This window comes from Chiloscyllium plagiosum, unplaced genomic scaffold (assembly GCF_037043375.1).
Source record: "Chiloscyllium plagiosum isolate Xiang-an unplaced genomic scaffold, Cpla_swu_hap1 HiC_scaffold_4, whole genome shotgun sequence".
In the NCBI taxonomy this organism is placed as follows: domain Eukaryota; kingdom Metazoa; phylum Chordata; class Chondrichthyes; order Orectolobiformes; family Hemiscylliidae; genus Chiloscyllium; species Chiloscyllium plagiosum.
In genome coordinates this window covers 102,940,536-102,964,085 of record NW_028270142.1, presented here as the reverse complement: position 1 = coordinate 102,964,085, position 23,550 = coordinate 102,940,536, and the positions used below count along the sequence as shown (strand labels likewise).

Below are 23,550 nucleotides of genomic sequence, written 5' to 3'. Positions count from 1 at the left end.
CTCCTATGTCTTATGTGTCGTGTTCCTGCTTTTTCCCATGTTTACTCACATGATTCTGCTAGTTAATTCAAGAAAGCCTGATTAAATTGCCTCCTTTTAAGCCACAAGTTCATTTGGGTTTGGGCACAAGGGAAGGGATCCTTTTAAAATTAACATTGTTACAACCGAAGGGGACGCGTGAATAACCAAGAGGAGCCATTTCTTGGTTCCAGGGAAGTTAGCAGTTTAAGGTATCCCAGCTGGAACCGAAACAAATTGGGGAATCTTTCCTGGGGACTAGTCATAATACAGTGCACAGTTTGGGCTTACTAAATGGATGTGTCCCTTATTGGATTCTTTAAGGGGTTTTTAATTGATGGCAGTTACATTTCATGCTTCATTCACTTCCCCCATTGACGTTTTGAAATTATTAAACTGTCTCAGCAACATTGGGATCCGAAGATAAACTCTGAGGCTATGACTTTTTAAATCTGACACTAATCCCAAGCCTGTGGTCCTTTGAATACTCCTTTGAGTAAATTAAATAAACAAACAATTTTGGGGTAAAGGCTCTCCTCACAGAAGCTCACTCAAAAGAAATGTAATTGCAAAATCAGATGAGGAGCTGAATATATCCAACTTTTTATGTTTGATTACTAATTGGCAAAGCGGGACCAATCCAAGCGAACCTGCAGATCTGATCTTTTTTGATGTGTTCAGGAAGAAACATCCTCTTTTACAGCATCCAGGGTGGTCAGTTACATTACTATTTAATTTTCACTGCATTTTTAGTCCTTCTATCCTCTGCTGAAGACATTGACTCATAACTGATTTGCCTCCAGTACCTTATGAAGTAACAGTTTCACATACTTGGACCTTGACGGTGAATGTCAACTTAGTGTTCCACTGCAAAGAATATTCAGCCTGCCACCAATGACATGTAATCAGCAAGTGTACAATGTTGATTTTGTTCTCCTGCTCTATTAATCTTTCCATATATACTGAGACCGGTTTCCCTCACTGGTGGCCCAACAAAAGTTTGACTAAAAGCACAAGTTGGCGCTCTCCCGGTGTGGTTCACTTCTCAGATACTCACCGGCCAAACTGGCTGGGCCACCTGAGGCACAAGAGATTAAATTTCTAAAGCAGTCTTGCAAGGATCAAACTATTGTTCATGCTCAGTGATTATTTTGTGTCATATCATATGATCAGTTCTAGAATATATTTGCAAGATTAAAGCTTTGATTTTTTTTTCCTAATCAAGAGCAATTAAGTATTTGCAGTTAAAAAAAAATTAAAACAAGCGTGGGACTAAACACAGCTGAGAGTCCATTTGCAGGTGAAAGGATGAATATTCTTTGAAGCTGTACCAGCTGTGTGTTTGTTGAAAGAACAGTTTACTGAGCTTCTGTGCAACTGTCCACTGATATGTATAATGTAGTCATAAGCAGCTTATGTAGTATTCAGAAATAGCACTGCATTAATTTTTCAAGCACTAAATGCATAAGAGGCACAATACTGCTGCAGGATGATAATGAAACTCGAATGTTAAAGTCTGTAGGGAATAAAGCTCTGAGCCAGTGAGATGTAAGTGTTCATCAAATAATTTGGAGATATTCACATGTTAATGAACCTGGTCAACAATATCAATGAATGTTTGGATTTCTAGTTTCAGTGTTTATCTTAAATAATTTCTGTCTATGCCAATTTTATATATATATATATATGTATATTCGAGTTAGTATCATTTAAAAGATGTAAAGTTGGAATGAGTTCAGGTGGGAGTGGAAATCTTGAGTATCAGCCGAATGAATACTAAAGCAAAAGATCATGAAACAAAGCTTGAATTCTGTTTCACTGAGCTGGAATGACTATCAGTTAAAATAATTCACAATTCTACTGACCTTCAAAACTAGATTAAACCGTTGTAAGAATTCATCAGTTACTAAGTCATTGGTAGCATTTTGATTCTTTTCTTTGCAATTGGTGTTTCTTCAACAACTACTGAACATTTCAGAAGAAAAATGATGAAAAGCCAGGAATCAGTGACACAGATAGACAAAAGGTTGAGGTTTTGCAGTCTCTGGAGCTAGAAAGGCAGTTAAAAATCAGGATCTGATAGCTATTAACCTCTGGATTACTACCAGTGCCATGAGCTAATGAATATCAGGGATAGTAGGGTAAAACAGGAAAACCTTGTTTTTATTATTTATTCACAGGATGTAAGCCTCACTGACTAGGCCAGTATTTATTGCCCATCCTAATTGTCCTTGAGAAAGTGACAGTGAGCTGCTTGAGGTACACCCACAGTTCTGCTGGGGATAGAGTTCCAGAATTTTGACACAGCAACAATGAACAAACACTGACAGAAATCAAAGTCATGAGGGAATCTTGTAGGTGGTGTTGGTGGCATTCCTATGTACCTTCTTCCCTTGTCTTTTTCGATGGTAGTGATCATATGTTTGGATGCTGCTGTCAAAGGACCCTTGCAATGCATCCTATACATGGTACATTTAATCTACTGTGCATTGGTGCTGGAGTGAGTGAATGTTTGCAAGTTTTAGATGGGGTGCTGATCAAGCAGACTGTTTTGTATGAGGTGTCCTAATACTTGTAGTGTTCATTTTGGATACCTGTAGAATCTGATGAAGGGTTCAGTTTCCACATGCAGCAGGTGGGTTCTCAGTACCTTTCAGACTGGACCTTTCAGCACCTGCAATGCACCAACAGATGTCTAGGCTCCAGTTTATGTTGAGGGCTGTTGTAGCTGCAATCATCCAAGCAAATGTATTCCATCACACTTCTGGTTTGTGTCTTTTAGCTGGAGGGGCATTTTTTTGAGTCAGCAGGTTATTCAGTGCAGAACTCCTCGCCTTTGACTTGCATTTGGAGACACAGTATTTATATATCTTGAGTACAGTGAGCAGTTTTGGTCTCCTAATTTGAGGAAATGTATAATTTAATTAGAGTCAATTCAGAGAAGGTTCACTAGGATGATCCCTGTTAAGGACAGAATGTCTTATGAGCAAAGGTTACTTAAAATGAATTAACCGGAGGATGAGCGCAAAACATTTGAGAGTGGCTTACCGGGTTATGGGGATGGAGTGATTAAAAGTCATTGATTTTATTGCACAGTAGGACAGGCTCAACGGGCTGAATGGCCTAGTCTTGATCCCATGTCCTATGGAATGAACAAGGTACACTGAAGGTCGATAGACACGAATAGCACTAAAGTGAAGAATAATTAAGATCTTGAAATGATCAAACTGTTGGTCAATGGAAATTGGTCAAATATGAATCCAGAATCCATGAGCTATATATTCAGACCCAAACAGGATAGGGCTTGGTGGTCATTAGTCCTGCTAGCCTGCATCCAAAGCTCTATCTTCAAGCCATTTTTTAATCTAAAGCCTATATGCATTACTGGATGAAATCTGCAAATTATTAAGTGTTTTCTGCTTAAATTGCATAAAGTTTTTTTCATAAACAAATTCAATTTGAAAACTTCTCAAGAAAAAATAGTGGGCTAATTGCATCCACCTCTATTGATTTAAAATTTCCTCAATATAAACATTGTAATTCAGCATGCCCTGATAGTCATCCAAAACTGTAAGTATGCTCTTTGTGTTTCAAAGAGGCAGATGTTGGCCACCACGAGTGACTTTGTGATTACAGTACTGGTGGGGAGCTGAATGAGTAAAACAGATAGCAGAGTGATTTTTCAATCTCTTCTTTTTCCAACCAGATATGCTATTACGCACTTCTGAGCCTTTTGCTTACCTCCACTAAATCACCCCTGTTTGTAAATAAAGACCAATTATCAATTATTACCCACTGAGCAATAATAATAAATGCAGAATAAGTTAGGAAAATTGGAGGGAACGAAATTAAAATGGAGTTGAGCGGGAAATAATGCAGTCTAATCCTTGGCAGTACCTACCTCTCTCTAAATGCATTAAGGGTGTTGCTGGCTATTGAGTGTTCCAACTCTAAAGAATACCCAGGCGTAAGTGTGGCCATGAATGAGGGGCAGGCATTTGCAGCAGACCGATTAAAAGTACACAGTAAGTAAACTCACCTTGTGGTATTTCAGGGGTCAGATGCAAATCCAACCACTTTGTCCTGTGTCTCCTCCTCAATGCTGTTAAACGTTACTGACTCTCATTGCTGCCAAATTTTAATTCTTTTGTAAAAATTGAAGCCACTTGGCCCTTAAGCCAGGCCCGCCAGATCATGGCTAATCTATATACTCCACATTCCTACCTACTCTTGATAATTTTTCAGCTCCAATTATCACTTATCAATGACTCTATTTCCACTTCTGAGGATGAGGGTTCAAAAAGCTTGTGAGAAACCTTTTTCTTCGTCTCTGTCTTAAATCATCAGACCCTAGTTTTTAAACAGTGATCTATAGTTCCACTCACAAGCAGAAACATTCTCTCTTAGCCACCCTGTCAAGACCCCTTAGTATTTTTCACGTTTCCCTCAAATTGCATCTTCCTCTTCTAAACTCCAAATTATTCTTTGCCTACCCAATCTTTTCCAATAGACACCTACTCATTCCAGATGCTAGTCTCGGAAATATTGTCTAAACTGCTCCCAGTGCATTCATGTCTTTCCTTAAATAAGGAGACCAATGCTTTACACAGTACTCCAGATCTGTTGGGACTAAAATGGTATGCCTCTATTTTTGTATTTGTAATAAACAATTATACTGTATTAGTTTTCCTAATTGTTTGCTGTATCTGAATATGAATGTTATGTGATTCATGCGCAAGGCCAACCAGAGCCCCTTGCATTTCAGAACTCTGAAATCTCTCACCTTTGTGATAATATACTTGTTTGTATCTTTCGTGCCAAAATGGAAAATTTACGTTTTCCCACACCATTTTTCAGATCTTTGCCCATTCACTTAACCTATTTATATCCCTTTGTATCCTCTTTCCTATGCATTACTTTCCCGTTTCTGATGAGTCATAAGCAAATTTAGCAACTATGCTTTCGGTCTCTTCATCATGTTATTTATACAGATTGTAAAACGTTGAGGCTCCAGCAATGATGCTGTGTACATTTAGAGACAGAGCATTTAGCTCCATCATTTTATTATTTTTGAAACTTCAAGCAATAGCTTTTGATTTGCCCTTCAATTTGTACTTCTTATCATTGCTCTGTCACAGTTTATCTTTCATATTAATACCTTTCTCTCTTGCCTCTACATTTGATTTACTGCATCTTGCCAAATTTGATCCCTTGCCCCCACTATTTAGTCTCTACTTTATTAAATACTTGCATAGTATTACTTTTCTACCTGCAATGTTTTTAGTTTGCAGGGTATCCCTATCTATTTCATTTGCATCCCAGAATTGTACCTACTACTATCACCAGTAGATGCACTCCATTCCAAAGTCATTCTGGCCAGTATGTATGTATATACTATAGTAATTGTAATGCGGTCAGTCAGGTGTACCTTATAAAATACGAGTTTCCAGAGCTGTTAATCTGGTCCAATCAGGGAGCCCTAGCTGACAGATAGGAACAGGAGTATCAAACAGCCTATTCACTCTGGGAGCTGGCTTGGAGGAGCTGGATCAGTATCAAGAACCCACCATGTGTAAATAAAGGGCGACTTGGTGATGGAATACTGGCCTCTTTGGATTTATTTCACATACCTTATTTCAGGCACTACCATTCTCCTAATCAAAGTTACTTCCTACAACACACTCTAAGATGTGTCACTCATCCCCGTTTCAGTATCTTACTTATTCTCCTGGGTTTTGTTCTCCCAACATGCTGTTTCCTCACCCTCAAAAACCACCCAAATGATTGCTCTTTGATACTGGATGTTTCTTTCTGTTTATAAGTTGAAATCCGAATGAATAATACATATCATCCAATCAGCTACAAGAAATTTGCTTGGTGGAATATATTTGCAATACTCTTAACTTCAAAAAAAAAACTATTAACTTTACAAAGCAGCGAGCACATATTTCAAAATTATTGAAATGTGGGTGGAGAAAATCAATGGGCCAGAGATAATTAGAAAAACATTGAAAATATTAATGTTATAAATGATACAGTGGCAGCAGCAATTTGATTACATTCTCAGTGGTCCCTAATCCTAGAACTACCCGAAACCTTGAGGTGATCAGATTGTCTCCCACTATCCCCACATCCCATTTCCAGGATTCCACATTTAGTAGTAATGCCACAAATTCTGCACTGTATCTGGAACATCTCCCCCCCCAACCGTATTACAGAACCGTCCATGTACTGTTCCTAGATCTTGGTGTATCCCATTGGATAAAGCTATATTTTGAGGATCCACACCATTAATACAAGATTCTACATGACCATGATCACAGATCCGCCTCCGTGCTGGTGAGGGTCATTAGTCCTAAGTGGCCTTAACCCTATACCTCTGTGTTTTTCAAAACTCTGATTCACTGTGAATATTTTCATATTAGACCTCCCACTGATACAGTAAAATTTTAGAATACACACACCCACTAAGTATAAAACTCACTGTCTGTTGTTAGTGTTTCATTTATAACATTAATATTTTCAACATTTTTCTAATTATCTTTGGCCTAATTGTTTTTCTCTGCATACATTTTAATAATTTTAAATGAACGTTCACTAATTTGTAAAGTTAATCAGTTTTTTTTTTAAGTTGAGAGTATCACAAATGTGTTCCACCAAGCAAATTTCTTGTAGCTGATTGGATGATATGCATTATTCATCAGGATTTCAATTTGTCAGAGCACAATTTTAGCCAGAAAACCAATCACGTTACACAGAAATTAGCAAGTCACTCTGCTCACATTTTTTTAGTTGTCGATATTTAATGTCCAAAGTAGATTTTTAAACATTATAAAAGACAAATGTTTGTCTTTTAATATCTTCATTAATGGTTCTCATTCAAGGTCAAACCTTGTTTCAACAGGCTGATCTTAGACTACTCTAACTTCTCAGCTTAGAACAGTTGAAGCAATTTAGCAACAACTTTTGCAATGTACAGGTTGCAAAATTTCATACGTAAAATGTTATTGGCTTAAGGACCGCTACCTTTATCCTTGAATCATAGAGACATGAAAGAATTTATATACCACTTGTCACAACCACAAAACGTTTGAATCCAGTGAAGGATGTTTGAACTGTAGCCAATACTGTAATGTAGGAACACGGCAGTCAGTTTGTACACAGCACCCTCCTGCAAAGACCGATGTGATAATGACCACTTAATCTGCTTTCAAGGTATTGATGAGAGATCATCATCAGCCAACAGATACCTCCTCTGGCTCTTCTTCAATGGAGCACCATAGGACCTCATGCCTGACTGAGAGGGCAGACCATAGCTTAGTTTAACAATTAATCTTGTAACAGTGCTGCACTTGCTAAGTACTGGATTGGGATGTGAGTTTTGATTTTTGTGTTTAAATCGTGGAGTAGGAATTGATCCCTCCACCTTCTGAAGAAGCCTCATTTTTCATTAAATTCTTTGTTCACATAATCCAAACGGATCACTCTGCTTTGCTCATGCAACTCTTTATTTTCCTTTATTTTGGACTTTGATTTACTTTTCTACTTTAGTTTTAATGGTTTCTGAGAGAACATTCCATACTCCAATAATCTCAGTGTAAAATTTCCTCTCACTGCTTTCGTCACTCTCATTTACCGTTTTAAATTTATACACACTCAAGTTTGACTCCCCAACTACAGGAAATACGTTGAAAGCCACAATTAAATCCTCCAGGGAAAATAGTCCTCATATACTAATGATATCATTATAATTACTTATCTATGTATCATTTTGCTGAGCCTACCCTGTTGTCTGTGACTATAGTGTTCTTCCAACAATGTGGTTCAATACTTGTACTTCAGTAGATGAAGTTCATTACTACCGCCTAGTCTTTGGCCAATTTACAAATTGCTAATTCTAATTTTTTATTGCTGGTTCTGTTCGCCGAGCTGGAGCACAGCAACGAGCACCTGAGCTACAAATCTTCTCACAAACTTTGATCTAATTTTTTATGTTTCGTTTATTCATTCATGGGATGTGGGTGTCACGAGCTGGCCCAGCACTTATTATCCAACTCTATTGTGTGCATCAGTCTCTTGACAATTCAGTTTTTCTTTAATTCATTCAGGGAATATGTTTTTTTTCTGGCTGAGACAATATGTATTGCTTATGCCTAATTACCCTGATGATAGTGAATGCCTTCTTGAATCATTGCAGTTCAATTGGAGTAGATACACACAAATGCCATTAAGTCAGAAGTTCCAAGATTTTGACCCAGCCACAATGGAGGAGCTGCAATATATTTCCTAGTCGGGTTGGTAACCGACTTGGAGAGGAGCTTGCAATTGGGAGTGTTACCATTGTATGCTGTCCTTGTCCTTCTGGATGGTAGTAGTTGTGGGTTGAAAGGTCCATCTTGTAGATGATACACTCTGAGGCTGCTGTGCATTGCAAATAAAGAAAGTGAACATTTGTGGATATGGTGTCAATCAAGCATGCTGCTTTGTCATGGGTTTCTTGAGTGTTGTTGGAGCTGGACTCTTTCAGGCAAGTGGGGAGTATTCCATTGATCTTCCATATCATTATTTTCAATGTGTTCATGAAATGTGAGCGTTGCTGGCAAGGGCACTATTTCCCGTTCAACTCCAACTGCTTTGAGATATTGGTGATCAGCTGCCAACTTGAACTGTTGCTGTTCACATAATCTAAGTGGATTAAGTGAGGGAGCTCCAGGAATTTGACACAGCAAGAGTAAAGGAGTGACAATACATTGGATGCAAAATGACAGAGGAGACTTGGAAGTGACAATATCTCCTTAAATTTGTTGCACTCGTGCTGATTGAATAAGAGAATAGAGTGTAAAAGTAAGGAAGTGTTATTGCAACTGTACAAGGCATTAGCGAGACTACACCTGGAGTATTGCTTATAATTTTGGTTCCCTTTACTTGAGGAAGAATATAGTTGAATTCGAAGCAGTTCATGGGAAGTTCACCAGATTGATGCCAGAGGTGAGGGGTTTATTTTATGAAGAGACATTGAGGAGTTTAGTTCTGTACTGTCTAGAGTTTAGGAGACTGAGAGCTTTAATTGCAGAACATAAGACACTAAAGTGGATTGATATAACAGACATAGAAAGGCTGTTTCCTCATATGGGGCGCTCTTGAGTGAGAGTTCATTGTTTAGGATAAGTGGTATCAAATTTAAAACTGAAATGAGGAGTAATTACTTCTCTTAAATGGTTGTGAATCTATGGAATTCATTACCCCAAAGTGTGAGGGTTGCTGGGACATGGAGGGGGAGGTAGACAGTTTTTAATTAATAATGGTTGAAGAGTCATGGAGAATGGGCAGGAAAGTGGAGTTGAGGCTGAGATGAAATCAACCAATGCATTAAAATGGCAGAGCAGGCCTGAGGGCTGAGCTGTGGACTCCTGCTGCTGGTTCTTATGTTTTCAAAACCAAACTGTAGGGCTGCTATCTCATTAGAGAGATGACTGGTGGTCGTTTACCTTAAGAGCCACTACACCTAATGTGAGGGGAGAGGTTGAGAAGGAGACTCCTCATGGTAACTTCAACTTGGTGTAGTAATTGAAACCATATTGTTTGTGTTATTCTGCATTTGGCCTTCTAGCCAACTCAGCTAACTGACCCATGACTTTGGAGGGGAGAGTCACAGGATGTTTGGTAATTTGCTCATTGCATCTTGCAGATGTTACATGCTGCTGCTTCAGTTCACCAAGATTGGAGGGAGTGAATGTTTTAGGTGGTGATAGAGGTGCTGGTCAAGTGGGCTGTTTTGTCCTGGATGGATTTCAGCTCTTGAATATTGGAACTGAATCACTGGGGCAAGTGGAGAGTACTCCGCCATACTTACTTGTGGATGATGGACAGGCTTTGAGAAGCCAGTTTGAAATAAAACAAATAGAAACAGTTTTAGAATCAAATGTGCAAACATAATTGTGGTATAATTTATTAGAGTAATGTAGGATTATATAAGTTTAATATGTAATATTCAGTGTGATCTGGTTTTAATTTAATAATATTTTCTATAATATCAATGAGATTTAAAAATGCTTTTCATGTGGAAATAACACATTTCACTTACAATTGTTTTATTACCCCCAGGAAAACAAGATTATAAGAAAACCAAATCAGTTTTAAGAGCAACAAGATTGAAAGCAGAAGCCAAGAAAACAGCACCAGGAATAAGGGTGTGTGTAGTGGTTTGATAACCTTCATTAAATTTCAGTGACTGTCAGGTCTCTTTTCCCTAAAGATAAATGCACTGAATATTGATTATTTCTCTGGGATATTGTTTGTGACATTTCAAAATCTGTGTAGAATGTTAGAAACTAAATATTCATGCAGTGCAACACTTAGTACTGGAAATTATTGTAAGACTTTAGTGGTCTGTGAAAAAAATTACCCTGATTTTAGTATAATTCTAAATATTATATAAAACTCCAGGTAGTGCCTTATTCACTTTCTGGATCTTTTGATTAAGCTGTTCGAGTAGTGTATTTCAGTTTATTGCATAGTACTTATTGTTTTTAATTTGAATTCTTAATCCTCTGTTTCCACATTTCTGTGTAATTAATAACCAAAAATAAACTACTGTAAATGTATTGCTTTGCTCCCATTGGGATTCCAACTTTAATTTAGCATCCTCATGGCTGGATAAATGCATACCTGAACCAAGTATAGTTCTGATAAAAACTTGATGCCTTTATATTTCCGAGGATATTCAGTAAAATCTCACACAAAGGCTTACACAGATGAGGGTTGGTGGGATTCATAGCAATATGTGAGACTGCACTGAGGACTGGGTAATAGAGAGAAAATGAAGAGTAGGAAAAGGCGGATTTCTTTTGCGGTAGCAGCTTGCTGTTAATGGTGGATCAATGTTTGGGCCTCAGCAATTTACAATTTATATCAGTGATTCAGATGAGGGGACTGAGGGTAAGAAATATATTTGTGAGCTGTGAGGAGGATGCCTGAGGGACTTTTAATCATTTGTTCATGTAATATGGTTGTTGATAGCAGGAAGTAAGTGAGGACTGCAGATGCTGGAGATCAGAGCTGAAAATGTGTTGCTGGAAAAGCGCAGCAGGTCAGGCAGCATCCAAGGAGCAGGAGAATCGACGTTTCGGGCATGAGCCCTTCTTCAGGAATGAGGAAAGTGTGCCAAGCAGGCTAAGATAAAAGGTAGGGAGGAGGGACTTGGGGGAGGGGCATTGGAAATGCGATAGGTGGAAGGAGGTTGGAGAGACAGGCCGCCTACTTGCGGAATGTTTCAGAGAACACCTCGGGGACACCCGGACCAACCAACCCAACCACCCCGTGGCTCAACACTTCAACTCCCCCTCCCACTCCACAAAGTACATGCAGGTCCTTGGACTCCTGCATCACCAGACCATAGCAATATGACAGCTGGAGGAAGAGCGCCTCATCTTCCACCTAGGAACCCTCCAACCACAAGGGATGAACTCAGATTTCTCCAGTTTCCTCATTTCCCCTCCCCCCACCTTGTCTCAGTCCCAACCCTCAAACTCAGCACCACCTTCCTAACCTGCAATCTTCTTCCTGACCTCTCTGTCCCCACCCTCACCCCCACCCCCACTCCGGCCTATCACCCTCACCTTAACTTCCTTCCACCTATTGCATTTCCAACGCCCCTCCCCCAAGTCCCTCCTCCCTACCTTTTATCTTAGCCTGCTTGGCACACTTTCCTCATTCCTGAAGAAGGGCTCATGCCCGAAATGTCGATTCTCCTGCTCCTTGGATGCTGCCTGACCTGCTGCGCTTTTCCAGCAACACATTTTCAGCTGTTGATAGCAGGGCCAGCATTTAATGATCATCCATGGGCTTGGGGAGGTGTTTCTGAGCTGCCAGCATGAACTCAGCAGTTCAAGTGCTATAGGTACACCCACAGTACAGTCAGGTGTAGAGTATCTGGATTTTAACCCATCGATGATAAAGAAACAGTAATGTAGCTTCAAGTTCAGGGTGGTGACTTGCAGGGGACTTTTCAGGCTCTTGTACATGCTGTCCTAGTTCTCTGAGATAGCAGAGCAAGTTTGGAAGGTGCTGTTGAGAATCTTGGAGATTTGCTGAAGTGCATCATCAAGATTGAAATACCATTCACCACCAGTGTTTTGCGCAATTTTAAAAGTAGAATATGTGGAAGAATCAATGGTAAAAACATAAGCAGCAGGACTTCAGAATAAATAATGTTAACTTATATTTTTAAGTTTTGGTATACTGACAGGTAAGATAATGATTCTAAAATATGCACATGGTATATTCAACATCATGTTCAGGATAAACATGACATAGTTAAGAGTTAACAGGCAAGCTGTGGTCTAAGTTACACAAACTACTCTTAAAATGGCCAGTGCAATCAAGACAGATGTAACCCAGATGTTAGTAGTGCAATGAGTCTCAAATCTCCTTAAAACTCTGACTCTTTGGTGAAGGATTCCAAATCTTCACTTTTGAGATCTCTCCTTGGAAGTCCCTCAAAGCCACTTTAACTCGGACTGCCTCAATGATTGCTGGCATTCTGGTAGTTCAGTTTTTGATCCTGAGACCACGTTCCCTAGGACTGTTCCCAAGATTCTAATTACCCACACAATTTCAATTTTAATCAAACAAGCTGACAGTGATATTTCTCCAAATTCCAATCTTTTCAGCTGCATCAAGTAAATACTTTCTGTGGGCTTCCTTCACCCCAATCTCAGCTACATTGAACTAGCAATGGCTCCCAGGGCTTCTTCTCAGCCTTAACCTTTGTCTCTGGCATGGAGCCATAATTTTTTATGATTTCTCCTGAGTCCTAAGAGCTAACAACAGCATTTTCCGTCTGGACCTACTACTCCTGCTTCTGTACTGCCCTAGCACAAGAATACCATAACATCTCTCCCAGCAAATAAATTGCAAATATAAATTGAAAAACAAAAACGTTTTATAGCCTCATTTTTCTTCTTGATGCCACATCCTTCTCTGAGCTAACCTTAACTTGACCTTAAAATTAATATTGTATTACTATGTTTGCTTTGATTTGATGAAGTAAACGGTTTTTACAGCTTTTTTGAATGTTTTTAACTAATTTAGTTGTACTCCCAAAACAATCCTTCTGGATTGTCATCACTGCAAGCAATGTAGACTCATCTCCAGCTCAGCAAGCCCAGCTGCTGTTTCTGATCCTACCTTTCCAGCTGTTAACCTCTTAAAGTTCCCAAAACTAACATAATATAGTGAAACACAGGAACTAGACAATCTCAACAAAAGAATCCAATCACCTAGATGCTTGGTAAATGTTAAATGTTATAGGAGGAAATTCTTCAAATAAGGAAAGCATATCATCACAAGGGAAAGATTGTCACTTTAGTAAGCATCCTAAATGTCTTATGCTACTGGCTCAGCTCCTGGTAGAGAGTGTTTCAGAACAGGAACTTGGATTCAGAATTTGATTAAAGACAATGCAGCAGGAAGTTATGATAAATTCCTTTGGACCAGTGCATTACCGAAAGTTTTCTTGTGTGTTTGGCTGTAGATTTAATCTTCTCTTTCAGAGCTGCAGAGCCAGCAAGATATATATAGTGATAAATAGATATTCCACCAGTGATAAAGGGATATGAAAAAGAATCACAGTCGTAACACAACCTGAGGAATAGCAATTTAACTTGAATTTTATAGAAATAGTCTTTAAAGTTGATACAAACAGTAACCAAGGTGTAAAATAGAGTGTTATATCGTAATGCTTGCTCAAAAATGCATTGCCTTCCGTACCAATGTCCTTGTCATCTTGTCACCTAAAAAGTCAACATTTAATATTATAGTTGACACGAGGCAATAATGATCTTAGATAGCCTCCCCAGAAGGAAAGGCAAGAATGTTGGCTATGACCATGGTAATGCTGCTTGGAATACCAATGGTTATTTCAAACAGTCCTGCTGTCCACTGGCCTCACCAGATGGAGCCTGCAGTTGTGTGTCACTTGTTTATTACATCCTGTTAAGATTAGTAGCTGCGTGGCCAGATGGGTCTGTGAGCACAGCTGTGAATACAGGAAAATAAATGGAAGCTCTCTTTCACAATCTTAGCCTCTTGAGATGTACGAATGTTGCGATTAGGACAGAAAAAGCCTCTTAAACTCTCTGCAGATGTTTTTGTTATAGATAAACTGTCCATAAACATTTGAAAAGTTAAACATTATATGGGGCTTGTATGAATGATTTTAACCAGTAAATTTTTGGGTGATGCTGCAACACAAAAAACAGTTTCAATCTTGCAATTATTTTGTAATTACTAAAATATCTTGTAATTATTTTCTGTTTATCTGCTGCTTACTTTCTTCCATAGCCTAAATTCCTCTGCTTAGGTTATAACTTAGTCCAGGCCAGAGTTTTATTTTGATAGTCGTCTGTGCCAGTTCCAGGTCTGCCTGAATCTGATTTCTTCGGCAACTTATTTTAAAGCTAGGTCCTTATCCCTTACAACTTCACAGAATCACAGAAGTGTTACAGTGCAGAAGAGGCCATTTGGCCCATCATGTCTGGAGTTGCTGGTCCAATGAGCATCATTGCCGAGGAGCCAGTCTCCTGCATTTTCCCCAGACCCTTGCACATTATGTTTATCCAAATAATCATCTGGTGCCCACTCGAATGCCTCACAATTGAGGAGTATTCCACTCTCCTGAAAAATTGCAGTGAGTTGCACAATTGACAACAGGTTAAATTTTCCCAGAGATTGTCCACCTCTTCAAATATTTTTCACACACATGATTCAAACTCATCAGGTACACAGTTAGACTCCTTTGTTGTCCTGCTACTGTTGCCACCTGAAGACTGAAAATGTTAGGGGCCATAATTCCAGCTGTCTTGATGCAGCTCACATGGAACCCATCAGCATTGGCATTCTGTTCACAATGTCAATCAGCCATTCCAAGTAAATTCCTGAATGTTTCAGACAATTGCTTGGACAAATGGACTGAAATCCTGTGCAGTCACTCTCTGCTAAACCTGGGGTTCAGCTGCATGAGGGACCATTCCCTCAACCAACCTTCGCTAATGCTATTTAAAAGACCAGGAACCTAATTTGTAGATAAAATGTTTTTGACTTACTTTTGCTTATTGCATGTTTATGGGGAAACTTTGTGGCTGTAGTCTTTGAAGTGAGTTGCAGCGTACTTTCAGAAAGTCTGGAGGAATCAGTGACTGACCTCTGCACAAGCTAATGAGGGGTGTGCTTACAGTACCTCTCGGTGTGCAACATCACCAAGAAATGGAGCAGACGCTTCAGAGATGGAAGGTTTTTAAGAAATGGAGGAGAACTGGAGCTCTCCTCCTTCCCTCCATGAGTTTTTAAAAAAAACCTCTCTCACCTTAACCTGTTACTGTCACACGAGGGTAAGGACAGCACTTCCAGTAGATGTAAAAGTCGCAGCTACACACTGGAAGGGATTGGTTCTTTGCTCTGTGACATTTCTTTTGCCATATCAGAACCAGTCAGATCAATACTCTTCAACAGTGACAACACCAACGCATCAAACATGTCAGTTTTGTCTGTTAATCAGCATTCTCCTCAATACCATCTCATTGACTCCTCATCTGTGTTTCTTACTACAGAACCCCTCTACAACCACACTCGCCAGGAAGCTGATGGACAAACATCCTTTCCTTTCTTCCCTAACTGTAGCTCACTCATGCCTGGAGACTCACCACATTGCAAATCCTGACTCTATACTAACCTCTGAAGACCATGCAGTGGCAATAACTGAGCTGGTGCCTATCGATGTCAAGTGATGCTGCTTCTCTAACAGCAGTCTGTGCAGTCCTGTTCCTTTACTCTGAGGGTCCTGCGAGTGCAGTACCTGACAGTTCTTGAATATTTGAAAGCAAAATGTCAGAAGGGAAGGGTTGGGGTATGAAGCAAAGAGCCAGAGTCACATACTTCTGCAGCTTGTACTTCATGTGAGATAGCTGAATGAGGTTGGAAGTGAGAGTTGAAAAGGGACAAAAAGCAATAATATAGCATCATTCTGAATATCAAATGCGACTAGCTCAGCTGCAGCCAGCCTCATAGTAAAGAAACATCATCCACTTTTTAGAGCTCAGGGATGAAGGTATGCCTGCTTCCTGTTGGTTCTTTGTTGCAATCTTGTATTTTGTGTCACTATGATCTGCAGGACAGAAGACAGTGTGTGCCAGCAGTGTATTTGAGTGACATGCCTACCGTAGCTGAATAGCAGGAAAAATTTGGAGGCAACACAGGGTGGGTTAGAATCTGTCATTACTGGAAGAGTTGAGAGAGTAAAGTGGACTAGCCAAATATTAAAGCTGATTCCCAAGTGCAGGGCAGTGCAGATGGGTTAAGTGGTGCATGAAATGTCTTTGAAGGTGCATTTGTTGACCTTGACTTCCCTCATGAAGTAATTAAACTTCTTTCAAAACTACAGTCAGATCCTTGGGGCCAAACTTCACGGGTTGACCTCTGTGGCCACCTGTTCCATTCCTTCAGAGGGTAGTCCTCACTCGTAGAAGCAAGGTGTCTGTTATCCTGTTCACTTCCATGACTGTTCACTGCCACGACTAAGACATCCAGCGTCATATTAATGAACTGCAGCTGTCTCTCTGCCCTTGTTCTCCATTCTCATTTGCTCCAGTTACAGTTAGTTGCAGCTCTTTCATCCATTGTAGTTTCCTGTGAAGAGGCACAGAGTTCCTTTAAAAGCTAGAGGCTAGCTGGAGTATGTGCTTGCCTCATATGTTCATAGGTCTCCTCGTATGTATTAATAGCCAGCAGCAAGGTAGCACTGAACTGCATGTAAAGATCATAGAGATAAGGTAGCAGAAGAAAGTATGTGTGCTGCTTGCTTGAACAGGAGCAAGCTGGGACAGATTTCAAATTGTGACCCTTGCCTGAAATCAGGCCCCGGTGAACTTCTAGCCCATTGCTTTTTGGTTGGGAGCTTACCACAACATCTGGAGTTCCAGAAGAACTATTTCTGCTCTGGTGTTAGCAGGGGAGGACATTTTATTTGGCTCATGCCCAGAGTCATTTTCTCTTACTGTCTCTGTTGCTGACATTTCTCACTTCATTCCCATCCCTACAACTGCAGTAATTTGCTGAAGTGTTTCACATTTATTAATGTGTTTGATGAAATTCTGTAGTGTTGAGGTTTCAGAATTCTAGAAATCTGTTCTTCAGGGATGGAAATTCAAGCGTTTGGGAAATAAGCTTGATAAAGAGCATTGTTAGGCTGCCAGTCAGCATCAGTGTGTTGAAATTCCTGGACTACTGGTGGAAAAGCAACTATCGAAGGATCCAGTATCACTAGAGATACAGAGCAATTACGAAACAACAATAGACTTTCAAAGTCAAGTCAAGTTCAAACTGGTGCACAACAAACAGAAAAAAAGAAGAAAACTACAGATTAATCGTCGACCATGGTTCTGGTAAGATCATATTTTATACACATATCAAATAAACTTATTCCAGTCTCTATATACGGATAACATTGGTAGCTTAGCTGGCTAAAAATATTTTGAAATAATTATCATATCTTTGTCTTAAGTTTAGGTTGAAAATATTCATACATCTAATATAAGCCATTTTTTAAAAAATCATGGACGGTTTGTTAAAATCAATAAATTAATATCTTTGCAGATTATTCCTCTACATCCAACCCATAGATGCCAGGAGGAGAGATACCATTGTGGTGTCTGAGAAAGAGAATAAATAGGACTTCAACAGAGGAGTGAAAGAATTGGAAAGATTGCCAGAACTAACATCTAAGGAGAAGAGGAGAGACTGGCACATGCTTTCAAAGCAGGAAATCAATAAGGTCATCTCTGGAAGAACAGATGACAGAGCTGTAAGACACAAACCATATACAGTGATCAGGAATGCAATCCCCAAACTGCTTTCTTCTCACTAAGAGATAGAGATGGCAGTGTTCCCAGTTTTAAAGGCACTGAATACATGCACATTACCATACAGTCTGTTTTACATCAGCTGTACAGTAGCCCTTTCTATTACAAGTGTTACAATGAGCCAAACATGCTTGCTCAATAATTAATTTGTTGAACTGAGTTAGTAAGACATTTATTTCTAGGTCAAAGGAAGGTTGTAAGTTGGAATCTGATGGCAGAACACTCCAGCAAAGTGCGAAGGATGCGCTATACTATCAGTAGTGTTTCAAATGAAAGCTTAAGTTGATACCATATTCGCCTTTTCAAGGAAATTTAAAGGTTCCATGTCATTCCCATAGCAAACATCAGATATACGTGTTGTGTTTACCAACATAACTGTTACTGAGAAGACTAATATAGAATCCCTACAGCAAAGTGGAGAACATGGGCATGGATCCCACTACCTCTTGCATGCTAAGTAAGCACTCTACCATTTGAGCTAATTCCCCAACAGCACAAATTGCATGTAGCATTTTGATGTAATAAAGAACGCGATATGTTTGTTTCTCTGTATGTATTGTAATGTTTCTTGCGTGTCATGTTTATGTAAAATTAATGAATGTTTTTAAGAAAACTTCTATTATACATGGAGTAGCCTCTTTTCCTGAACAAACAGCTAATGGCCTGTTGGGAAGTCCAAAGCATTTTCATTCCTGGCTTCACTTGATTGTTGGAGATGCCAAATAGATGCTCTGTGGCAGCTTGTTGATTTTGGGAGAAAAGGAAATTGATTGCTTCCCATGCTGAGTCAGCTAGCAGATAAGAACATAGTTAAGGGAACAGAGAAAACCTGGAAAGTAGTCCTCAAACATACATGGGTTCAAAGATTAAAATGAATGAATCCCGTGCCCATCTTTAAATCGCTTGCAATAGCTCCTTTAAGGACTTCTAATTTGGTCACTCAATACTTGGTAGAAATGGGGAGAGTTATTTGACACACTTGTCCCCAAAAGCAAAATAATTATCAGTGACATCTTAATATTGGTATTGGACCAATTTTGATCGGAGAGCAGACCCTCAATTTTTATTATGGTTTAGTTAAGGATCAGTGAGCTTTTATTCAAACTCAAAGTAGTTTGGGAATCAGAGCTCCATGCTGATCAGATTCCATGCGTTGAAGCAACCAGACATAAAGTTTACAATACCAAATCAAAAAAGTAAAGATAAATGTGGGTCCCTTACAGTTTGAAGCCAGGGAAATTATAATGGGGAGCAAAGAAATGGCAGAAGATTTGAAACACAAACTTTGGTTCTGTCTTCACAAAGAGGGCAGAAATGTTAGGGAACCAAGGGTCTAGTGACCCATTGTTCTAGATTCTCCCATAAGAAGAAACATTCATTCGCATACGCCCTGTTAAGACCCCTCAGGATCATAAATGTTTCAATCAATCACCTTTTCCTCTTTGAAACCTCACAAATGCAAGTCCAGTCTGTACAACCTTTCCTCATAAGACAACCCACCCACTCCAGGTGTTAGCTGCCTCGTAAACGTTCTCCTTACTGCTTCAATGCATTTAGATCCTTCTGTAAATAAGGAGATCAATATTACACATGGTCCTCCAGCTTAGAGTTTTTGCTGATTTCTTAGGATCATGCACGGCAGTCCAGAAGTGGAAGTCAGTTCTGCGAACTGCGCTAGATCCTTGGAGCAACTGCAGCTCTGGAGCTCCGAATGTGCACTCAAGCATGACCTCTCTCATTTTGTATTCACTTCTCTTGCAGTAAAGTTGTATTAGTTTTCCTCATTGCTTGCTGTACCTGTCTACTAATCTGTGTTTCATGGACCAAGGAAACCCAGATCCCTCTTCATCTTAGAGCTCTCCTGTGTCTCATCATTTAAATAATATACTCTTTTCCTCTTCCTCCTATAGTGGACAACTTTATATTTTCCCACATCATATTCTATTTGCCATAGTTTCATGTTTTGGTAGATATTTGCCCACACTTAACTAATTTGTCACTTCTCCCCTTTTCACCTCATAATCCAGCTCAGAAATAAGACAATGTTCACCATCACAACAGTGTGGCAGATACCATATTAATCAGGTGCAAAAACATGTGCATGTGTTCACACAGAAGTTGCTAAGTCCTTCACCATAAAACTATTACCCTCTTTGTGATACTGTTTCCTATGTTCAGTTTATAACACAATTTCATGCAAATTACCAGTCAAGATGTGCATGTTACTGGAAAGACTAGCCTTTAATGGCCATCCCGAATTTCTCTCAACAAGTGTTAGAGGATGGTGGATATTGATTTTGTGTTTTATTAACTAATCCATGAACATAACCACTACTATTCTATTCCTATTGGATTTTCCTTAATTGCATGGACACACAAGGTGTTTTTCTTCTGTTGCTGTATTTTTTTAAAAACGCAGTTCAACAAAGGGAAATTATTTATACTGTTAATATCATTTTTAGTCCAACATTAGTTAAATATCAAATTTCTTTATTGTATTAGAATTTATATAATGGATAGTTAGTTGAAACTCTGTAATAAAGATAAATGGATAGCGAATGTATATGTAGATAATAAAGAATGTACATAAAACAACAAGACTTATTCTTATTCATATTTGACTTTTCATGCTTTTCACACAAAAGCAGCATATTACTTTTCTGATTTTTTTCATGTAGTTCCTATTTAGCTCCTTATAATTGTTTTGGTTCATATTTAAGTTCATCAGTTCTGTTAGGGGACTGTGTAATATTAACAGGGTGAGAACAGTTTACCACCAGTAACATTTTATTGTCAGCAATGTATATGCAGTTATTATTCCAGATATTATCCTTGAAAGTGAACAGTGGGTTTACTTGCTATTTACTTTTTCTTGTTAATGAGAACTGATTTGTTTCAGAATAAGATTTTTCAGCTTATTTTCAAATGTGTAGGGCGTAGAAAGAATGTTAGGCATTACAGTGCAAGTTGCATAAAATCTTATTATCTTATGCATTGAATAAACAAAACACATCTTGTGTGACCAAATACTAGATACTGCTGATGGAAATGTGTCCACAAATTCCTGGCATATCAGGCTAACAATTAAAGTTCCCTGTTCCGAACACTCTCTTAGAAAATCATGCTGTTAACTTCATAAAGAAATGTGAGTTTTGTAAATTTCATATTTATATTTCCTCTTCATTTTAACAGTTGTTTTCAGAGTGACCACATAGATATGTCCACACCTCTTTCAGAAGGTGTGTTTTTAAGTAAGTAGTCTGGCACAGTTACATAAATACAAACACTTTAATTCTTCCTATCTGAAAATAAAAAACATTTCTGTGTTTCTCAAACATATGTGTTTGAAGCAAATTTAAGTAGAAAATAATGGATAGAGAAATGTAACCATATTATATTTTTCCAATATTAACAATTATTTTCTTTTTAGGATGTGGCACTCATCGTTGCAGCTATTCTGATTTTACTTGTGGCGATTTATGGTTTCTTTTACCTGAAATTCACCACAGAAGTAGACCTTGACCTGGATCTGGATGAAAATTCAGAAGTGTAAAAATATTCTTCTCCTGGGAAGCATTGATAACCACTTAAATGGAATTTGCTTAAGTATTTTGGACCATATGGAGACTAATGTGACTTTTACCTTGTATTTGCTAAGAATTCCAAAAATGTGAACAATTTTACATCAATTTCACATCGCTGTGCTTACAAGATGATACAATCTGTACAACTCACCAGTCTGTATTTTAAAGTAGGCATATTTAATTGGTAGTTGTTTTTTGAAAATTCAGTTTACTAATATAGTGAGTAGTTGAGCCATCTGGGCCAGAAATATTCCAGATTCAATCGGTAATGCATGCTAACTTACATTTTACAGCTGAGACAACTGTTTCTTTGCTGAAATTGGTCATGCCCTTTTCAGTTAGGACAGACTATATCAGCTCTTCTTGCTGATGAAAGATCGAATATGGGCATTGAGTAAGAATGTGATTCATTTTGTTATAATAACATCTTAAATAAGTTGCCTCGGATCTTTGACCTGGCTCACAAAAGGCTCTGGATTTAATGGAGTGGCAGAGTCCCTACCTGTACACTGTAACCTCAAGGATAGACTTCAGTGACTCACCCCACTTTCTTTTAATATTCAGAGGGTGTTAGTTGCCTTGAGGCAAGACAGCCCTCCCTATGTGTGTTGAGAGTTCCTCTTCTGAGAGCTCCCAGACAATGAAAAGTTGGCAAAAGTATGATATGGTAGGCCAAGGGATTCACAGTACCCACAGAATTTGAAACTTACCGAGCCTCAAAAAAAGCCAGCACTTGAAGAAAAAGCACTTGAACAATGTATTCAAAAATTAATGAATGACTTTAGAGTTTTAAAACGTCATTGCTTATGGGTCAGGAGAGATACAAATTTGTAGACAGGAGGAGAACAAACAGGAAAATTATATTTGTAAATTGATTGAATCAAATATGTCATGGATCCAATTTGTAAATATGATATTTCGTTAAAAAGTGAACTGCACCACCTACCAGACAACTGTGCAAGAATCAATCCAAATAGAATAGCAGTATCATCATGAGGATGGACAAGTGAGAGCAAATGTAGCCAACAATCCAGGAATCAATAAATAATGGTGCTATCAACTCAGCAAGTAATTTAGGTTTGAAATGGGGAAACAAGCAATGAGTTGGGGAATTCTTTTAAATTAATAGACCGGAAGGTTTAATGGTATAGAGTCAAAATGATCACACATGAAACCGTCTCAATACTCAGATTGATTGTAATTGTACGTAGACACAGATACATGTTCAAAGATTAGCATTACAACAGCTCATTAAATTATACCATACATGAAGCATTGCATTGTTTACATTGAAAATATTGTTTCTATATTTTTATCCTCTTTAATTGAATGTGTTTTTAATATTTTTCAAACTTAATATCTTGACAATTGATGAAAATAATATGGTAATAATGTTTGTATGTTCTGCAGCATTATTGTCACATATTTTAAGCAAATTATATGAACATCATTCTTGTATTTGCTACTAATGTATGCGTGTGTGGTCTATTAAGGTGATTAAAAGTATCATAAAGGTAAAAGTATCATAAAGGTGTATGTTTGTTTGTAATACATATTGTGCATCGCTCAATTATCCTTCATGTGTAAAACAGCAATAATCTATGGCAATCTACATAAGTCAGATGGAAAATTACCTCTTAGTTACTAATTTCTTATTTTACTCTTGTTTAGTTATTTCTAAGTCCATAACAATATTTTATACCTGTTTTTATGCTCCAAAATTGCTGATTACGCATGTTGTCTGAGAGACTCAGCAAAAATAAAATTGCATGGAATTGGAACCAATCTTTAGACATGGAGAGAAATTGTTTTGGAAATAGGAATGGAGTTTGCAGATAATGAGTATGTACTTTGTAGGGATTGGAAAGAGGTCAGCCAGGTGGACTTCACAGAATATGAGTCCCCAGTTCGGGCAGTTAACCTGGTCCAAGCAGGGAGTCCAGGCTTTGACAGTTATAAAGAAGAGTGTCAGGGGTTCTGTTCGTTCTGGGACCTGGCTCTGTGCTAGCTGGGTCAATTTCATATACTATGCA

The 23,550-nt window shown here is 38.6% G+C and overlaps 1 protein-coding gene across 4 annotated transcripts in view; it reads left to right on the top strand.

Moving 5' to 3' along the window:
* Positions 1-23,047, top strand: part of triqk (triple QxxK/R motif containing) — a 94,023-nt gene extending 70,976 nt beyond the window's left edge. For all 4 annotated transcript variants that reach the window (XM_087986530.1, XM_043688080.2, XM_087986528.1 and 1 more), the window contains 2 exons: positions 10,123-10,208; positions 21,364-23,047. In XM_087986530.1, coding sequence (XP_087842656.1) covers positions 10,123-10,208; positions 21,364-21,486 — 209 coding nt within the window. In that variant the 3' untranslated portion in view covers positions 21,487-23,047. The remainder of the gene's footprint in view (positions 1-10,122; positions 10,209-21,363) is intronic.
* The last annotated feature ends 503 nt before the right edge of the window (positions 23,048-23,550 follow it).